This window comes from Benincasa hispida, chromosome 2, assembly GCF_027475165.1.
Source record: "Benincasa hispida cultivar pf3 chromosome 2, pf3_genome.v1.1, whole genome shotgun sequence".
NCBI lineage: Eukaryota > Viridiplantae > Streptophyta > Magnoliopsida > Cucurbitales > Cucurbitaceae > Benincasa > Benincasa hispida.
In genome coordinates this window covers 38,808,738-38,829,619 of record NC_143479.1, presented here as the reverse complement: position 1 = coordinate 38,829,619, position 20,882 = coordinate 38,808,738, and the positions used below count along the sequence as shown (strand labels likewise).

The 20,882-nt window shown below is 34.6% G+C and overlaps 2 protein-coding genes across 3 annotated transcripts; both read left to right on the top strand.

Moving 5' to 3' along the window:
* Window positions 1-491: 491 nt before the first annotated feature.
* Window positions 492-5,215, top strand: LOC120070542 (chaperone binding / ATPase activator). Of its 2 annotated transcripts, none has more exons than XM_090310698.1 (6): window positions 492-1,032; window positions 1,776-1,829; window positions 1,939-2,019; window positions 3,509-3,578; window positions 3,666-3,734; window positions 4,762-5,215. In XM_090310698.1, exons 1-6 carry the CDS (start codon window positions 856-858, stop codon window positions 4,800-4,802), a joined length of 492 nt encoding a protein of 163 aa, XP_090166824.1. In that variant the 5' UTR covers window positions 492-855; the 3' UTR covers window positions 4,803-5,215. The 2 variants fall into 2 exon arrangements, with proteins under 2 accessions (XP_090166824.1, XP_038878257.1); XM_039022329.2 differs by having other exon boundaries at window positions 3,666-3,754.
* Window positions 5,216-14,230: 9,015 nt separating this feature from the next.
* On the top strand, window positions 14,231-17,093 carry ROS3 (RNA-binding (RRM/RBD/RNP motifs) family protein). The gene is made up of 4 exons (XM_039024799.2): window positions 14,231-14,658; window positions 14,866-15,072; window positions 15,161-15,601; window positions 15,770-17,093. Exons 1-4 carry the CDS (start codon window positions 14,449-14,451, stop codon window positions 16,859-16,861), a joined length of 1,950 nt encoding a protein of 649 aa, XP_038880727.1. The 5' UTR covers window positions 14,231-14,448; the 3' UTR covers window positions 16,862-17,093.
* The last annotated feature ends 3,789 nt before the right edge of the window (window positions 17,094-20,882 follow it).

The following is a 20,882-nucleotide window of genomic DNA, read 5'->3' as shown; positions in this document are numbered from 1 at the left end:
ATTTTAGCTTGGTTTTTAAACTATTGGCTTAACATTAAAAAACGAAAATAAAAAATCAAATGATTACTAAACGGGACCTAAGACTTACATTTGGTAAATTCTTTTAGTTGAAAAAGATAAAAACTATACATTTTTTGAGTCCAAGATTAAAGGTCGATATGAATTGACTAGAGAAAAAGAATTGTTTTATAAAAAAACTCGTTTTTATTTAAATTCTTCTGATATAAACTAATTAAAATACACGACTTCAAAACTATTTTGAATGATTACTAATACTTCAATTTTTTTTTAAATCGAATTATTTTTAAATTAAATACTTTAAAAAGAACTAAACTTAATACATTTTAAATAGTTATCAAACAAACCAAAATTGAAGTAGGTGGTGACTGGTGAAGGTGATCAATTACCCTTATTTGCAACCTAAGGCAAGCCATATACAATATGATAGTCTTTAAATTGGGCCCTTTAAAAGAGGCTTAAAACCCTAAAATAAGGCCATTTTGTAGAACCAAACAAAAGGGAGCTACCTCACATGGGCCATCTCAAAAGCATAGACGCATTACGCAATAGAAAAGCAAAGAGAACGTTCAAGAAAAGCCTCGTTGAATCTCGTGCGAGAAGGCCTTCCTTCAGAAGCTGCGCCTAGCGCCATTCATACAAACAACAAAACCAAGAACCTGCTTCCTCCCCCCCGCAATTCATAATCTTCAGGAAGCTTCGAGGTGTTATCACAGATCCAGTTCATCCCTTTTCATTTTATCATTCAAATTTGGCGTGCGCTTGTTTGAATCGGATATTTACATTATTCTTGGTGATCGGGAAGATTGGAAGAAGCTCTTCTTTATTGGGTTCGTGATGGAAAATGGAGGAGCTGTTTCGTCAGAGACCCAACAGGGGGCTTCTTACACCTATTGGGTTAGGGAAGCGCGGAAAGATGCAGCTCCACTTCCTGTCCCTCGTAAGCTCTCTGCTGATGATATTCTCGCTTCTCAGGCGTCTCAGCCTCCTACCCTTGGCTCCGTTTGGAATCGGGTATCTTATTTGGTTTTTGAATTGCGACATTTTCTTTTTATTGTTTGTTGTTCTTAAGGTAGAGATAATTTGATTTATTTGCGGGAAATCTAGCGTTTGTAATCATATTTGAAATTGGATATTGAAGTCCACTCCAATATGTTAGGAGGCTCGATTTTTTTTTTATCAAAAAAAGTTTTGGAAATGATTTTCAATCCAGGAATTTGAAATGTTGGCAATATTTTAAAGTAATGAGATAAATTTGGAAGGAATGTAGTTGTTTTTATTTCTTGTTAAGAAGGAGGTTTGCTGAAAAAGAAAAAGAAAAGAAAATGTTTGCTAATATAGCGTTTTAGTCCTGATTGACCCTTCATCTGTTCATGTTTTCAAACTTTGAGACAGTATACACTTTGTTAAATATCTTTGACCCATTTGGTTGGATTATGTCGATATCATGAAGAAAGTTGAAACTTGAAAGTGAGGAAGGAAGTCAAACTTTGTTTATGAATAATTTGTGTTAACTTTGAGATATGACGTAAGGCTAAATACTATATTGAATGTGTCCTTTTCTATGTAAATTTAAGAGCACAGTAGCGTCAAGGATGTGAGACATACTATTTATAATTTAGTAAAAGTGAAAACATGGAGGTGGACAACTTAGATTCTCATACAGGGAATGCCACTAAACTTACTGGCTTTTGAGATGATCTTAGATCTAGAGGGGTTTGTATGTGACTGATGTCTTGTGTTTACTATTCATGTAGGCTGGAACTTGGGAAGAGAAGAACTTGAATAAATGGGCAAGTGATAGAATGAAGGTTTGTAACTCAACAGGCGCAATGTAATTGTAATTTTTTCTGCCATGCCAGTCTATCTGTTGTTGCCTCTTTTTAACAGGATCTCTCCTTTTTATTTTCTTTATTATAGGAGTTGCTAATGTCAGTGGCCTCCTTGGAGTTCTCCAATGGTAAAGCAGAAATAGCGGATGTATCAAAATGTGTTGGGGATGTAAGTTTTAAGCCGTCTTTCTTTGTAATCATACAAATGGTTGTTCTATAAATTCAAGTGTGAATACTTTTGGTGGGGTTTGCAATATCACTGTATCATACAAATCTGTACCAGCTTTATGTGGTGGTATAATTCTTGACATAAATCTAATCGATATTAATCGTTCTTAATTATTTGTTGATTGCAGTTTAAACAGATATATCAAATTCTTGAAATATAATGTTGTAAATGTAAAAGCACATGCTAAGTATACTGTCCAAGTTCACGATTTCATGCACTTGCATGTGGCATCATTTAAATTTAAGAAAGAGTTATACCATTTGAATCTGTAATTTGGCCAACTTACTCTATTTTCTTAATCATGTTTTTTGGTTTCATTCAGGAATTGAGTCAAGTACTATAATTCTTTCTATTCGTGTCTGTTGGGTGCTTTCCTTTCTTCCTTTTCATTTTTCTAATTTCATATTGTACCATCGATTTAGAATTAATGAGACTCAGATTTATTTATTTTTAAACATTAATTGAATTCAATTGCAATTAGCTTAGGATATTTCAATTTAAATGATAATTGGGGGCATCTACTATTTCTACAATGTTTCTTAGAAGTTATAAATCCTATTACGTTGAGGAAGATGTCTTATCACCCTGCCTTTCTTTTGTAACCTCTTCTGGCTATTAATAAATTACTTTGTGTTTCTTATGAAAAAGGAGGGAGTCTGGTGTGTCTATTTCATAGTATGTTCTGATTCCAGTATTCTTTGATGGTCTTCTAGAATAAGAAGTCATGATGTTGTAGATATATGCCTTTTTATTTAAAGAATCAGTGTTGAATTGTATGGCTCTTTGCTTGTCTGGGTGACTTTTATGGTTGCACTCACTGAACTGGTTTGTTACTGAGATATTAGACCACAATTGTTTTGTTGGCAGTTGCTGGTCTGTAGGTAGTAGCAACTTCATTGACATTTGTCTCAAAAGTTAATGCTTCAAGTAGCTTTACGTAGTTGGCAACTGTTGTGTGAAAAAGCGAGTCTATGGTATTTGTTGAAAATTGTGTACTTACACTCCTTAAAATGTCCTCCTTTCAACACTTTAACTAGTAAAAATGACATTGTTATTTTTTTCTTTTTTAGTATAACCAAACATTTAGGGTGGAGAAATTTGAACATTTAATCTTTTGATTGAAGATGTGTGTCTTAATTAATTGAACTATGTTCGGTTGACACAAGAAAAACTGATAATTAATAATGTCAATATCAGCATCTTAAATACGCAATTTATCCTATGGTGGTCAAGTCTCCAGTTTTTTCTTCTAGTAAATCCTACCTCCCCAAGCTGCAAATTGCTTAATGATAAAATGAAGTTACAGTCCAAAAATAAGATGAAGAAATCAATGAAATGTTCATGCCTGCAATTGAACAGACACCATTTTTTTCCCACTCGTTTCAGTTACTATATCAATGACTCAGGCTCTCTTGATTCATGTGTGCAGGCCTTTTTAGTGACTGTCCGTAATAAGAAACGCGTTGGTTATACATATGAATTCACATTGAAAATTAAAGGTAGTGTTAGCTTAATTACATCTGATTAGTATCACTTTCCTTTGTCTATGTATTCACCGAAATAACACGATTAATACATGATATCAGGTGAGTGGACTATACGACAGGAGAAAAAGATGGTGAAGGGGCATATAGATGTCCCAGAATTCTCATTCGGTGAGCTAGATGACTTGCAGGCATTGTACTTTCTTTTCATTATTGCATTTTAGGGACTGCAAATTCATTGAATGGTTCTAGGGTAGTAATCATAGAGAGACTCATTAGTGAAGATAACATGTAATAATAAATACGAGCACTAATTTTTCCAGACTTTAGGCTGCCTTGGATGTGGACAGATGTATACAAGATTCTTTTTTGCTCTTCCTTGCTTTTTTTCTCATATAATAAATTAGTTCTAGTCTATCTATTTAGAGATCTGAATCCGCTCTTCCTGAAAAGACAATCAGACCACAATAGGAAGCTCAATGTTAACTTCCACTGACTCGATTTGAAGCACAAAGAATAGAGAATATTCTCTTTAATCCTACTAGCAATTTCTTTCTTTCATTGTCCTACGTGTGCTTTGATTATTAACTCACCCTTCTCATTAATGACGAGTCTTTCTCGATAAGGGTACCCTTGAACCAATCACCTTTCAGTTGAACCTTGATGGATTTCAAACCAAATGAACCTAGGGAGTTGTGAGCCAATGTGGGGATCGACAAGGCTGATACTGAATTCAGTTTCTTAATTCTTGCATTGATAAGACGTAAAAATTGATAGGTTTTAGTCATGGGCTCATGAACACCTTAACCAAACAAGGAATGGAGTTAACTCCCAATTCTTACTTCCCCAACTCTTTGGGCCAAATACCCACTAATAGTCTTAGGCCCTGAAAACAAGTGAACATTTTTGGTTATTACTTCAATAATTAATGGTGATTTGCTGGGTGATTTACTGAATAAGACTTCTTTGATTATCCTCTTAGCCTGCTTTTAAATTGTATACTCCCTTTTTGAAGCTTTTAACCTTTTTGGCCTGTTTACTTACATATATATATGTTCGGGGAGAAGGGATTTGTATCGATAGCTAGTAACGATAACAGAATATTTTTCGTTGATAAAAAAGAAAATATTTCTATTACTTGGGGTTTATCCGCTTGTGATTCTAGCCCATGAAGTGTTTTGCTTGTGAAATATTACAGATGGACGTGAGACTGAGCGAAGAGAAAGACCTTCTAGGTGAGGATAAGTTGCAGATTTGCCAAGATTTGAAGCGATTTTTGCAGCCTGTTCGTGAAAAGTTGCTTCAATTCGAACAGGAACTCAAAGAAAGATAATAAGAAAGGTTGATTCTCAACATTAATATGTACCAATTATTATTGTACTTCAACACGTTGATTGGCAGGAATGTTTTATTGGATACCCTTTCAAGGATCATAATTTATGAACAAAGACCGCAGATTTTAGGGGCCTTTGAGATTATAAAATTGTAATGCAACTTTAATAACTTAATTTGTTTGGGAACTTCTTAGATTCTTCCAATGTTTAAGGTACTTGAACTCCTTAAATATGATGGAATTTTTTTTTTTAAAAAAAAATATATTATTATTTTTTTACCAAGGCCCCTTTGTGTGGTGTACTGGGGGATGAGAATAATGTGTTTTTTTTTTTTTTTGGAAAATTGCAAAAACCACTCATAATATATGGGTGGAATTGCAATTATACCTTCCAACTTTAAATTGAGTCTTTAAACTTCTACCAGTGGAACTCAAACTATAAAAAAGGATAAAAATTGAACTTTAAATTTATATAATTGTATCAATTTTTAATGTAGTGTTTGAAAATAATAAAAAAAATAAGGTACTTGAGAAAAAAATTTTGAAAATAGAGTGGTCGAAGAAATAAATTTTAGAAATAAGATTAAAGGTCAAATTATTGACAAAAATAGGGTAGTGGTGATGGTGATGTTGAAGTAAAGATAAGGGACTAATTTGAAAGAAAAGAGTATTTAATTTTATTATTTCTTTCCTTTCTATTTTATTTTCGTTGATAAATATTAAAATAATATTATTTTTTTTTAAAAAAAATCAATTTTATAGTATAGTAGATACAACTATAATGATTAAGCAAACAAAATTTGCCACATTAATATTTTCAGTTTTTTCCAGGTCGTTGGATTTTTCCCCATGAAGTTTGCAATTAGACTCTCAAGCTCTCCTCCATTGCTTTTTAAAAGTAAACCCTTGAATATCATAACAACACATTATTTTATTTTACATTTTTGTTAGTTCAATAAGTGGAAGTAAATGGAGTTCTTAACCAGTTTTACTCAGGTTGGTAAATGAAAAGATCACTTTTCAGTAGTGTTGTAATTTACCCTTTTGAGTATATAATTGTTACAATTTTTTTTTAAAAAAATTTATTATTATTATTATTATTTAAATTTACTCTAAAAGGTTTGAAAGTGTAATCTTAACCAATAGAATAATTCAGCTTTAATCTTTTAACCAATAGAGTAATTCAGCTTTTCATGCAAATGTTTTGCAACTACTATCTTCGTACACTTACCTATTGTGGAAATCCAAAATGTAAAATGATTTTTTTTTTGGAAAAAAAATGTCAAATGACCTTTTATAATGATTTTTTTTTTCAAAAAAAAAAAAAACCAAGTGACCTTCTATTGATGTTATAGTCAAATGAAGTTATGAATTTGTCCTTGATTTCTTCCTTCTTTTCTTCCTCTCCTGTGCGACCACAATTTCTCTAGCGATTCAGGATCAACAAAACTCTCTTTTTTTCTCTTTCCTAATTTTTTTCTTCTTTTTCGGCAGACCAACTTCGGCAAAACTATTTTTTTCTTTTTTTTCCCCTCTTTCCTTCTTCTCCAACATGACCAATTTTGGCAAAACTATTTTTTTCCCTCTTTTTTCCACTCTTTCGTTGCTCTTCTTCTTTTCTTACGTGATTAACTTCGGTGAAAAACTACACACCAGCTCCAGCTGTTAGAAAGGAGAGTGATCTGTGAGTGAGGAAAAGAAGAGCAAGAACAAGAGAGGAGAGTGATTTGTCAATGAGGAAAGGAAGAGAGGGAGAGGATAGTGATTTATGAATGAAGAAGGGAAGAGAGAGCGAGAGAGTGAGAGAGGTTTTTCTGCGTGCGCGAGTTTGTTTTCGTAAATTCACTCGAATGTGACGTTAGCGGAAGGTTATTTGACATTTTTTTAAAAAAAAAGTAGGGTTGGCAACGGGACTGGGGTGGGGTGGGGGAAGGTCCCTCGTCCCCGACCTCGTGGAGGAAATTCCTCCCATCCTCGCCCCCATCCCCACCATTTGAAGGTGGGGACAGGGGCAGAGATTCCCCGTCGGGGAAACGGCATCCCCACGGGCCCCATTCCCTGTTTCCCCACAGGGATTCTCCTACTAATTCCCACGGGGAATCCCTTATTAGATCCCCGTTGGGATTCCCCATTTTTTTCTTTTAATTTTCTAAGTTTGGGCTTGACTTTTGGGCTTACATTTAGAATTTATATATTCAATATCGGGGTCACAATACTATAAGTCTATAGTATACATTATAAACATACATATAAATAAGTTATTTTATATATTTATAATATATTAAAAATATAACTATATAAAATTGAGGTCGGGGTCGAGGCGGGGATACCATCCCTGTCCCCGCCTCGTCTCCAGACGGGATCCCGAAAAAATTTCCCGATTTGACCCCATTCCCGGTCAAATCGGAGATTCCCCACCCTGATCGAGGTCGGGTTCCCCGGGAAATTTTGCCAACTCTAAAAAAAATGGGCTATTTGCCATTTTGGACAAGAATTTCAGGTCACTCGTACAAATTTTCCCTTAGTTTAAGCCATGTTTGAAGTCACTTTTATCCTATATTGAAAATCTTTTTTAGATTTGTGTTTGAGAATATCAAAATTCATTGAATAAGTTCGTAATTTGAAAGTACAAATTTATCGTTTTAACATAATTTCAAGGTTAAATTATATAAAATACTTTTCAGTAAGGTTAGTTTCAATAACACTTGTAAGCTTTCTAAAGTTTCACTTTTACTCTTAAATTTTAAATTTATTTCAAAACAACTTTTTCTTATTTTTTTCACTAAAATGAAGATAAAAGAAAAGTAACACGATAATGACTTGTAAGATAATGGTACATGCCACCGACTTGCCAGTTGCAAGCTTCTTGGTATCCAAGTCGGAGGTTGAGACATGGGTTTGAGCTCCAACATGTAGACACCAAAGTCCGATGACATGCTAAGATCTTAGTGGAGAACTTGGTAAGTGTGAGAAAGATAGTCATGGTAGAAGACAAGATTCGTTTTAGTTATTGTGTTAAGTTATTCCTAGCCCGATGAGGGATATGAATCATCACAAAAATACCTAGGGATGGACATCAAAATTGACAAACCCGTAAAAATCAAAGTGATCTAACCAAATTTTTAGATTTTACAGTTGACGTGGTTTGGTTTAATTTAAAATATTAATAAAGTTAAAAAATGTTGCTCTGTTTAATTCGTAGTTTAAATAGTGAATTATAAACCAAGTTGAATGATATTATTGAAGGAATCAAATTTTCGGTAGAAATATTTTATCGCTTTTGTTTTGATTTTGAGAAGATAAAATTACAGAAATACTAGATGAAAACAAACATCAATATACTGTAAATCATTTAAACTAAGCATGAATTTAAAAACAAGAAATTATTACCTTTGAATATTTTTCTTCTAAGTAATTTCTAGCAGTGTTTTTCTCTTCAAAACTCATGCTCAACAAAGACACCTCCAAATGGTCTTCTTCACTATGTCTCTTGGCAAGAAACCGAATCAATTTGAAAGAGTAAGAGAATTGAGAAAAAAGAGAATCTAAAAACCTTTTACGAGAACTTTTGTGTGTGAGAGACAATAAATCCTTCTCCACTCTCCCTACATTGAGAGAGTTATTAATTAATTAATTAATAATTAATATTTATCTAAAATTAAAAATTATAAAAAAAATTATTTATCCCATATTATATAATTTAAATTTGAATCATATTCATAATTAACTATATAATAATGTATCGATATACATTATATTTTAAAATAATCATACTATATACAATTAATATGTGTATTTCTAACTTAATTTGAACATTTTTATAGGAGGCTTATTAAGGATTTCAGTAGCATAACCTCACCATTGAATGAACTTGTTAAAAAGAATGTGAAATTTGAATGGAAAGAAAAACAAGAAAATGCATTCAATGAATTGAAAGATAAATGGACTAATGCACCTTGTCTTGATTTATCTGACTTTGAAAAATCTTTTGAGATTGAATGTGATGCAAGTGAAATAGGGATTGGAGCTGTTTTGATGCAAGAAAAGAGGCCAATCATGTTTTTTAGTGAGAAACTAAATGGAGCACAACTTAGCTACCCAATATATGACAAGAAATTACATGCACTAATAAGGGCTTCGCAAGTTTGGCAACATTACTTGTGGTCAAAAGAGTTTGTCATCCATACGGATCATGAAAACTTGAAGCACCTCAAAAGCCAAACAAAGTTGAACAAGAGGCATGCTAAATGGGTAAAGTTCATTGAGACATTTCTATATGTCATTCATTATAAGAAAGGTAAGGACAATGTGGTGGCTGATGCATTATCAAGAAGGTATGTACTGTTTTCTTCCCTCAGTAAAAAAATTCTTTGTTTTAAACACATGATTAATTTGTACAAAGTTGAGAAATCTAAATTTCATGATGTATATATGCAATATTTAGAAGGAAAAAATGTGCACGATTATATTGAGTTTGATGAAATGCTTTTTAAGAAGGGTAAATTTTGTATTCCTAAGTGTTCGATTCGAGAGTTACTTGTGAAGAAGGCTCATGGGGGAGGATTAACGGGGCATTTTGGGGAATTTAAAACATATAATATGTTAGCTAAACATTTTTATTGATTGAAAATAAGAAAAAATGTGAATAAAGTGTGCAAACAATGTTTCAAATGTAAGGAGGCTAAGTCTAAGACACAACCACATGGTCTTTGCACACTTTTGGATGTTTTCAATGAACCTTGGATTGACATAGCATGGTTTTTGTTTTAGGACTACCAAAGATAAGGAGACATCATGATAGCATTTTTGTGGTAGTTGATAGGTTTAGTAAAATGACACATTTCATTCCATGTAATAAAACAAATGATACTACTAAGGTAACTAATCTTTTCTTTAGAGAAGTGGTTAGATTGCATGAAATTCCTAAAACCATTGTTAGTGATAAAGAAGCAAAATTTTTAACTCATTTTTGAAAAGTTTGATAGGGAAAATTGGGAACTAAGCTTTTGTTTTCAACAACTTGTCACCCATAAACAGATTGGCAAATTGAGGTGGTTAATAGAACATTGGGAGCTTTGCTTATATTACTAATTTCTAAAAATCTTAAGTCTTGGGAGGATACTCTACCTTTTGTAGAGTTTGCTTACAATAGAGCAATGCATAACACCATTCATTGTTCACCTTTTGAGGTTGTGTATGGCTTTATCCCTCTTAGATTTGTCACATTTGCCACCTAATATGTTTACTAGTGATGCAGTTGTTTCAAAGGCAGAATACATAAAAAATTTGCATAAAGAAGTCAAAGAAAGGATTAAAATGAAGAATCAAAAGCTTGTCCATAGCAAGAACTAAGGGAGAAAGAAATTGATTTTTAAATCCGATGATTGAGTTTAGTTTATCTACAAAAGGAAAGGTTTCCAGATCAAAGGATATCCAAACTTCAACCAAGAGGAGATGGTTCATTTCAAGTGGTAGAACGGATCAATGCCAATGCCTACAAACTAGATCTTCGAGGTGAGTACAATGTAAGTTTTACTTTTAATGTGCCTGATTTGACTCCTTTTGATGTAGGAAATGAAGACCTTGATTTGAGGACAATCCTTTTAAAGAAAGAAGGGATGATGTGCATTCAACCATTGAACCACTGCATGTACCCGAGGGAGCAATTACAAGAAGTAAGGCAAAGAAGATTCAAGAGGCTTTCACACTTCACCTTCAAAAGTTAGCAAATTCACCATAAGCGACAAATAATTTGAGTCAAAATTTTTATATAAAGTTTGTTCAATGAATCAAGAAGAGAATGACATGAAGATGGCACGGAAAAAGTCCTATAGTTTGAAAGATAGCACAGTGGTAAAAAAAAGTGTATAAATTTTGTGAAGAAATGAAGGAAATTTTCGAAAAAGATCCTTTGGGCGGAAACAAGATCGTTCCAATTTTCATTTTTCATTGAATATAAGTTTTACAGTAAAACAAGAACAAGATATGCATTTACATAAATTATAGTATGCTTTAAAAAAATACTTAGGGTTTCAAAAACCCTTACCTTTGAAGATTCATTTCTTCAAGAACTCCCTCGAACAAAACACAAACGGATCACCTTCTCTATGCGGATCTCCTTCTTCAAAAGGGACACCACCACTTGAGAACCTTCTATATTCTCTTGGGATAAAGGATTCAAGCAAGAGTTGTGGGCTTTGCTTGAATCCTTGGAAGAGGGAAGGAGATGGAGAGGAGGAGGGGGAAAATAAGAACGTTTCTTCTTTGTTTTTGTTTTTCTAGAGAGAACTTTTCTCTCAACGTTTTTCCAGGAAGAAGATAAAAAATCCCATCCACTCTTTTTTCACACAACCCACGTACATTAGCTGAGAGAAAATAAGGGGAGTGACGGAACTCGATTTAAAGAGACCCTTGAGCGGTAGCGAATTGTCCAAATTCCATTTTGATTGAAAAACAAATTTACAGTGAACATACAAGATATGCATTCTTAACATGCTTTTTATTAAGAAAAAGAGTTCAAGAGATCATACCTTTGAAGAACGTTTCTTTGTGTAAAATCCTCGAACTGTCATGAACTTAAAAAACAGCAACAAAGCTTGAATACCCTCTTAAAAAAAAACTCGTATCAATAAGTGACACAACCACCAGAAACCTTCGGTATACTCAAGGTGAGAGTTCAGGAGTTATGGGCTCTGACTATTTTGATAAGGAGGGATTTTGAGTTTAGAGAAGGAAGGAGATTGAAAAAGACAGAACTCTTCTATCGTATAGCAAAATTCCTCAATCGTATATCTCTCAAAACGTGTGTCTGTGTTAGGAAGAAAAGAGAATAGTTCTTTTATTCCATTTGCCATAAAAACTACTTAACCACCCACTAAGGTGGTTGGAGAGAAAAAATGAATAATTATCCAAATAGTAAAATTAATATAAATAAATATGATAACCAACTTATCATATCTTATTTATATCTTATTTATATCATATCTTATTTATATTAAACTATATGTTATATCAACCATAACACATAATATATAGTTTTAATATTGTATCATATACAATATAAACTATAGTTCATTTCTCCATTTTGTGGCATTTAATATAAATCATATTTATATTAAATTTTAATAACTATTTGAATGTCATTCAAATATTAATTTCTTCCAATCAAATAATAATGTATCAAATACATTATGAAAATTATATCATATATAATTGAATCAATTTAATTATATCATATATAATTATATTCCTTCTTATTAATTTGAACAATTCAAATTAACCAAAAAACTGATTCTCAACTAAATCCTTTTGAGCTATCAAGGGGACCTTATGAATCTGTAGCTTGAAGCTCCAACGGTACGTGAATAATTAATTAAACTCTTTAATTACATTATCCACTATCCTTTACTGTCGGACACTCCACTAAAGACCGACAGCTGCACTCTTTGCGCTACAGATATATTTCTGTGTTCATTGGATATAGCCAATCAACAGTATGATGACCCTTCACAAATTGCTCGTAAGTATAACTGGGTTAAATTACCGTTTTCCCCTATAGTTACATCTAACTCCTTAAGTACCACTGATCTCTCTAATGAACAACAGATCATAGTCTCACTGTGACCATAGTCCCACTGTGACTAAACCTCTCTCGGGCCAAGAAAGGGTGTGGTGCCACATTGTTCAAGACCCGAAATCAGCCCTTAAGGGAGCAATTTATCTACTTTCCCCGACCTCGGGGAAGGAGTGAATTCCTTCTTATGTTGCTGTGTTCCCAACTTCTCAATCAGACGAATCCCCAAAATGGTATGTTTGTTGAGTCGACAATCTGGCCACTCTCACTCATACAAATCAAAGGACTGCCCTCATAGGCAAGAGCTCACAACTCACTCAAAATTTAGGTCATGTTACCTATGGTCATCCTGGTGAATTGTGAGTCTCTATTATGAATGGTGTTATATAATGAGACTAAACATTTCGTGGTCTAGTCTTATACAAACTCCTTTGTATAGAATATCCACGCTCACATGTTTATACATGAATGATCAGGATCAAATCATTTGTAGTACTTTACAACAATTGTAACACCTACAAAGCAGGTCATACTCGTAGTGTCACAAGGATAAGGTACCCATCTTAACCATCTACTACAGACCATTTAGGTTACCATTTAAACATGATCCACTTGTATGTCTTCACATACATGTTTAAGTTACAGCGATAACCTTGGATGTTAGTTTATTGGTTTATGGTTAATACAACTAAAATATCACATATTTTATAGATAAAATGAATAAAAATATCATATATTATTAATCACATAAGAGTTTGTACGTATAAGGTTTACAAACTATAGGATTCTACGAGATTTAGGGCATCAACCCCAATAATATCAAATATAACATATAGCCTATAGTTTTATATTGCATCAAATACAACATAACCTATAGATTTATTTTCTCTCAACAATACATGACATTTAATATAAATCACATTTATATTAAATTCACTTATATGAATCTCATCCATATAATTGATATTTGGATCATATCCAAATATTTAATTCCTCTCAATATAAATCATATTTATATTAAATTTAATTACATGAATCTCATTCATATAATTAGTATTTGAATTATATTCAATTTCTTATCATATTACCTTAAATTATAATCTATCAAATTAATTATATCATATATAATTAATTCTTTCTATTAATTTGAACACTTCAAATTAATCTAAAATTAATTCTCAATTAAAGCTACACAGGGGATCTTATGGACCTGTAGATTGAAGCTCCAACGGTCTGGATAATTAATTAAAGAGATGGACCTGTAGATTGAAGCTCCAACGGTCTGGATAATTAATTAAACTCTTTAAATAAATTACCCAACATCCGTTAAATGCCCATCACTCCACTAAAAACCGAAAGCTGCATTCTTCGCACTACACATGAATTTATGTATCTATTGGATATAACCAATCCATGGTGACTTCACAAATTTCTCGTAAGTATAGTTGGGCTAAAATTACCATTTTGCCCCTATAGTTAGATCTAACTTTGATCCCTCTAATGAACAATAGATCATAATGACTAAACCCCTCTTGGGACAAGAGAGGGTGTGGTGCCACATTGTTCAAGACCCGAAATCAGCGGAGCAATTTATCTATTTATCTCGGCTTCGGAAAAGGAATAAAAATCATTACCTATACCAATAAGGTGCACATTTCTTTTCGTTGAGCTCCAAAGTTAAACGTGTGCATTCGTATGCTAATTGAACGTATTCGTTTTGACAACTCTATTTTAATTTTGAATCTTCAATCGACATATTAGACTTAAAAAAAAAAAGGAAAAAACTTATTAGTCGCAAAATAAAAATTTAATAATTTATAAGACTCCCCGAATTGTAACTTCAAAAAATTGCTTTCTATGTTTTCACCTCCCCCAAAGAGGGCCTGAAGTTTTGACCCAAAGTTTCGTCAGTGAAGTGCATTTGGGCGACTGTTGGAAACCTGGAACTTTGAGCTCTAGGAAGAAGAAGAAGAAAAGCCATGGAAAAAGAAGAAAGCGCCTCCAAAAGGATGAGAATTTACGTCGGAGGACTGGGTGCCGCCATGACCGAAGACGACCTCAGAAAGGTTTTTCAGAGCGTCGGCGGCGTGGTGGAGGCCGTCGATTTCATTCGTACCAAATCTCGCAGCTTCGCTTATGTCGACTTCTTTCCGTCGTTCCAATCTTCCCTCTCCAAACTTTTTAGCACTGTAAGTTTATCTTCTTGATTCCTTCTTCACTCGATTGGCGAGCGACGGTGTAGATTACCTTTCCTTTTCATGAATGTTCATGTGCATATCTCCATATCTGGTTGCGATTTTAACCTAATATTAGTTCGATTGATTTACTGTTCGTACCTCTTCATGAATTAAACGGCGTGGTTTAGCTGCTGAAAAGTTCGATATTCTTATACACAGTACAATGGATGTGCTTGGAAAGGAGGAAAATTAAGGCTTGAGAAAGCCAAGGAAAATTATCTTGCACGTTTGAGACGGGAGTGGGAGGAAGATGCTCAAATTACGGATAGTAATGTTGGTGCAGACATGGAGGTTGTTGCTCCAGAATTTACTGAGCATGTCGCCAAGTCTCAGCACATCCGGATTTTCTTTCCAAGTTTAGGAGAGGTAGTTCTTTGATTATTGAGTTTTCATTTTGAAGTGATGCAATTAATGGTTGTTCATTGGATTCTTGAATATGAAATTTGGTTTACAGGTGAAGTCTTTGCCAATTAGTGGAACAGGTACTCACAAATACGACTTTCCACATGTTGAGGTACCTCCTCTTCCTGTGCATTTTTGTGACTGTGAAGAGCATAATGTTTCTTCTCCCATTGGCAATTCCAAGGACACACAAACAAGAGATTTGAATGCTCAGAATGGTGGAATGGATGAAGATGAAATCAAGATGATGAATGCAGTGCTGAACAAGCTCTTTGAGAGACAAGAAGCTTCTCAATCTAGTTGTAAAGGGACCATGGCACTCAATGATAAACACAACTCTTCGACATTGACTGATAATCAACTACTTGAAGATAATGAAGTGGACAGTGATGAAGATAACCTTGTGCTTAATGTGATGGCTAGTAACTGCAATTCCAAAACTATGCCATTGAACAGTGGAAATAAAATCTTCAAAGCTCATGGGAGCAGTAAGGTTAAGAATCTTGCCACCATCATCACAATTACTGTTCTATCTATTTGTTGTTGAGAGGCAATTTTTATTACAAGGGTTTGTTGCAGTGTTTTGGTTTTTTACATTTAATTAGAGTTTATTATCTTGAACTTTGAGTTGAGGTATACTTATAAAAGTGGACCGTTTCAGGGTGCGGCCAGGGACCAGAAAAATAATAGTAGAGTTCAAAGCAAGAAAAGGAAATCTGTTATTAGTGAGGAATTTGATGGTAATGAATCAGTACCCAGCATCTCTACCAGCTATGGGGGCACTGATCCATCATATGATCCAGCTAGATCCTCAAGACCTCAAGCTCCTGATCGAGGTCCACCGATTCAATCTTCACGTTCTCATAAATCTTCATGGAAGACACTTATTCATGATAAGAGTAATGTTTCATTTAGCATCTCAGACATACTGCCTTCTGTTCCTACAGCAAATGAAGAGCAAGCAGAAGCAGATAATCTTAATCTAGCTCATTCAACTTCTAACAGAAATAGCGACCTTGCAACTGCTGCAGTATTGGGAAGTAAAATGGATGAAATTCAATCTGGGAAGATCAATGTTTCTTTCAGCATTACAGACGTGCTGCCTTCGGTTGCTTCAGAGGATCGAGAGGAAGCTTCTTCTGCTGATCTGAATCTAGCTCATTCAACTCCTAACAGAAATACTGATGTTGTAGCTGACCCAATATCGAAAAGTATATCAGAAGAAATGATATCTGTGGAGAGCTTCCCAGAAGCCCAATGTACCATTCCAAATGTCACTTCGAATAAAGGCAGAGGCTCTTCATGGCGGCAAAAATCTTCATGGACGCAATTGGTCAGTGAGGAAATCACCTCCTTCAGTATTACACAAATTTTACCAAATAATACTTATGAAAAGCAGGTACAAGGGGAATCTGATGCTATCAATGTTAATCTCTCTGCTCGGAGTGAAATTAATGCTTCGAAAAAGCAGGACAGTCAATGTATAGCTGAAGACGAGTCTGCTGCATTTGTTATTCGAAAAGACGAAATTGCCTGGAATGATGTCAAGAAGAAGGAACCACCAGCAGTGCAAGAGTGTAAGCCCTCTCCAACCCAAATTATTGAGAGTAATTTGCCACAGCAAGCAGGTTCATTCGATGTAATAAGTGGCGAAACTTGCCCTTTTATGAGAAATTCTTGGTCGGTAGCAGAGTGGACGAAGATAAAAGCTGCTCTTTCTGGTGGTTCCAAGAAAAAGAAACAGAGACAATAGATCACTCAATATCCGAGGTATGTGACACTTGAATCTTGCTTGAATGAGGGGCCATGATTGTATCTGAACTTAAATTGGTTTCATGTACTTGGGAACAGTTTGATGCAGTTTTGAGTAGGTTTATGTTTATGACCAGGCTGAAGATAGGGCTCTTGGAAATATTTTGCTTTAAACATAAAATCGTAATATCATTTATGCATACACAAATAAGATTGAATCTTGTTTTGACTAATTCTTAATTATCGTTTTTTTAAAAAGATAACCCTATATTAATGGTTGTATTTCTTATCTTTAGTATTAGGGCTGAGTTGCTTTAGCTAAGATGAAAAATGCTTTTAGCCCATTAATCTCAACTATTCATGTACATAATTAAATGTAATTCATGTATTTAGATATATGTTTAGATTAATTTTAACATCCTCTCTTAATCTTGACTTGAGCAACTCCAAGTTTTCTCTTAACTTAACATGTAAGTCAAATTTTAATGTCTTTGTAAAAATATCTGTTACTTGATCCCGAGTTTTGCAATATTTCATTGTCACTTCTCCATCTTTAACCAAATCTCTAATGAAATGATACTTGATTCTAATATGCTTGCTCTTCCATAAAAAAATGGATTCTTTGATAATGTTATGACAAAAAACCATTATCACAAAATGAAACAGTTTCACTCCTTTGAATATACTTGTTTGATAATGTTATGACAAAAAACCACTATCACATAAATCAACCAACATTGATTTTGGAACTTTCTTGTAATAAATTCCAAAATTAATAATGCCAAGAATGTAATGAAGAACTCTTTTATTACTTCTCAATGACTTCTCTTTGAGCTTGTCATGAATTTACTTAACATACTTGTAACAAATAAAATATTAGGTCTTGTTGTAGTCAAGTACATCAAGCTTCCAACTAAATTTTGATACAAACTTGGATCAACTTCTTCTCCAATATCATCCTTGCTCAATTTCAGATTTGCATCCATGGGCGTATACAAGAAAAAACATTTTCCATCTTGATTTTTTTCCTAACAAATCACGAGTATACTTTTATTGTGAGATGATAATCTCTCTATCTTTTGATTGACTTCAATTCCTAGAAAAGTAATGGATGAGACCAATATGGCTCATTTCATGGAATTTTTAAAATCATCACACAACAATTTATCATTTCTAGGAAAAAGTGAATCATCAACATAGAGTGAAACAATAAGCAATTTCCCATGTTTTTCTTCTTTGACATAGAATGCATGCTCATAAGGAAATTTTCGAAATCTTGTCTTTAGAAAGAAACTGTTGAAGCGACTATACCAAGCCTTCAAGTATCCATTAAAAAAAGTGGATTTTATCCATTTGATAAACTTTCCACCCAATTTGAGCAGCTAAAGACAAACTCAATTGAACGGTCTTAATTCTTATCACAATAACAAATATTTCTTCATAAATCACACCATATTCCCACTTGTAACCTAAGTCTTGCTTTGTATTTTTTTTAACTTCATCCTTTGATTTTAACTTTGTTCTGTACACCCATTTTACTCCAAGAGCTTGCTTATTACTGAAAGCTCCATCAACTCCCATGTTTCATTTTTTTATCGCGTCATTTTTTTTATCTATCGCAATCGTCTATTTTTCATCTTGGATCACTCATCAGAATTTATAGAATTAACACTGATAAATAATGCAGAATAAGCAAAATTCATCCAGAAGGAAAGGTGAAGGACATGCTGATCACCATTGATAAATTCATTTTGCCAGCTGACTTCATCATCCTGGATTATGAGGTCGATAAAGATGTGTCCATCATTTTGGGGTGACCTTTCCTATCAACAGGTCGTGTTTAAATTGATGTGCACAAGGGAGAGATCACTTTGTGCATCAACGGACAGAAGCTCAAATTTAACATAATTCACACCATGAAATTTCTTGATGAGGAAGACCTGCCAGATTCAAAAGATGAATTGAATTTGATTGAAAAAGAAAGGTCTGATGAAGAGTATGAAGAAGAGGATGCCAACGCATCCGTAGTTGCTTGCAATGCGATCGTAGAAAAGACAACTAGAGAAGAAGAATTGATCGCAACGCAAGAAGAAGAGCTGAAGGAAGAAAGAAAAATAACGCAACGTTCTCTCGTGGAACCACCAACCCTTGAATTAAAAACCCTACCAACACATCTAAAGTACGCATTTCTGGGGTAGAATGAGAAGCTGCCGGTAATAATTTCCTCTGCGCTCAACGCAGAACAAGAGAATGTGTTGATAATCATTCTCAAGAAGTACGTACGAGCAATCGGCTGGACACTTGCTGACATCAGAGGAATTAGTCCCGCGTACTGCATGCACCACATTCGTCTCGAAGACGACCACAAGGCAACTATTGAAAATCAATGTAGACTTAACCCTGCGATGAAAGAGGTCGTCAAAAAGGAGATTATCAAATGGCTGGATGCGGGCATTATCTATCCCATTGCCGATAGCACATGGGTCAGCCCCGTGCAATGTGTGCCGAAGAAGGGCGAAATGACGGTAGTCCCCAATGAGAACAATGAATTAATACCGCAGAGGACCATCACTGGATGGCACATCTGTATGGACTACCGCAAGCTGAATGCGCCACAAGGAAAGATCATTTCTCATTGCCATTTATTGATCAAATGTTGGACAAACTAGCAGGGAATAATTTTTACTACTTCTTGGATGGATATGCCGGGTACAATCAAATCATGATAGCTCCTGAAGACCAAGACAAGACCACATTCACCTACCCATATAGGACATTCGCTTTTCGCCGCATGCCGTTCGGCCTCTGCAATGCGCCAAGCAAGTTACAGAGGTGCATGATGGCAATCTTTTCAGATTTTCTCGAGGACTCAGTAGAAATATTTATGGATGACTTCTCTGTTTATGGGAATACTTATGAAGTCTACCTGGCCAATTTGGAGAAAATTCTCAAAAGATGTGAAGAGACGAACCTGGTGCTTAATTGGGAAAAATGTCACTTCATGGTGATGGAGGGTATAGTGTTGGGGCACAAGGTCTCTAGAGAAGGGTTGAAGGTGGACAAAGTAAAGATTGACGCAATTGAAAAGCTTCCATCTCCAACCAACATGAAGGCAGTACGAAGCTTCCTGGGGCATGCCGGATTCTATAGACGATTCGTTAAAGACTTTTCTAAGATAACAAGACCATTGAGTGCGTTACTAGAGGCAGACAGAAAGTTTGAATTTGATAACAATTGCCTCAACGCATTTCGAATTTTAAAGGATGCGCTGATTACCGCACCCGTCTTAATTGCGCCAGATTGGACACTGTCGTTCAAAATCATGTGCGACGCAAGCGGGTATGCGATGGGAGCTGCATTAGCGCAAAAAAAGAAAACAATTTTTCATCCCATCGTATATGTGAGTAAAACCCTGAACCCTACTCAACTTAATTATACCACCATTGAAAAAGAGCTCCTGACTGTGATTTTTGCGTTGAAAAATTTTGGGCATACTTGTTGGAAACCAAGGTACTCATTCATATTGATCACTCGAAAATCAAATATTTGATGACAAAGAAGGACGCAAAGCCGATATTGATCAGATGGGTTCTCCTCCTTCAAAAATTTGATATCGAGATAATTGATCGAAAGGGGACAGAGAATCAAGTTGCGGATCACCTGTCCAGACTAGAGAATCCTGAAGTTGACCGCAATGAATCTGAAGTGAGTGTCGTGTTTCCGAACGAGCAGCTGTTTCGCATAGAAGGATTGTCATGGTATGCAGACATTGTTAATTATTTGGTCTGTGAACAATTTCCTGAAGAATACACCTACCATCAACGGAAGAAGCTCAAGAATGAATGCAGACACTAATATTGGGATGAGCCGAATCTGTATAAAAGAGGTGTAGACCAAATCATTTGATTATACGTATCGGATGTTGCTCAACAACGCATATTGTCACAGTGCCACGATTCACCTTATGGAGGGCATTTTGGAGGACAACGCACTGCAACCAAAGTTCTGCAAAGTGGATTCTT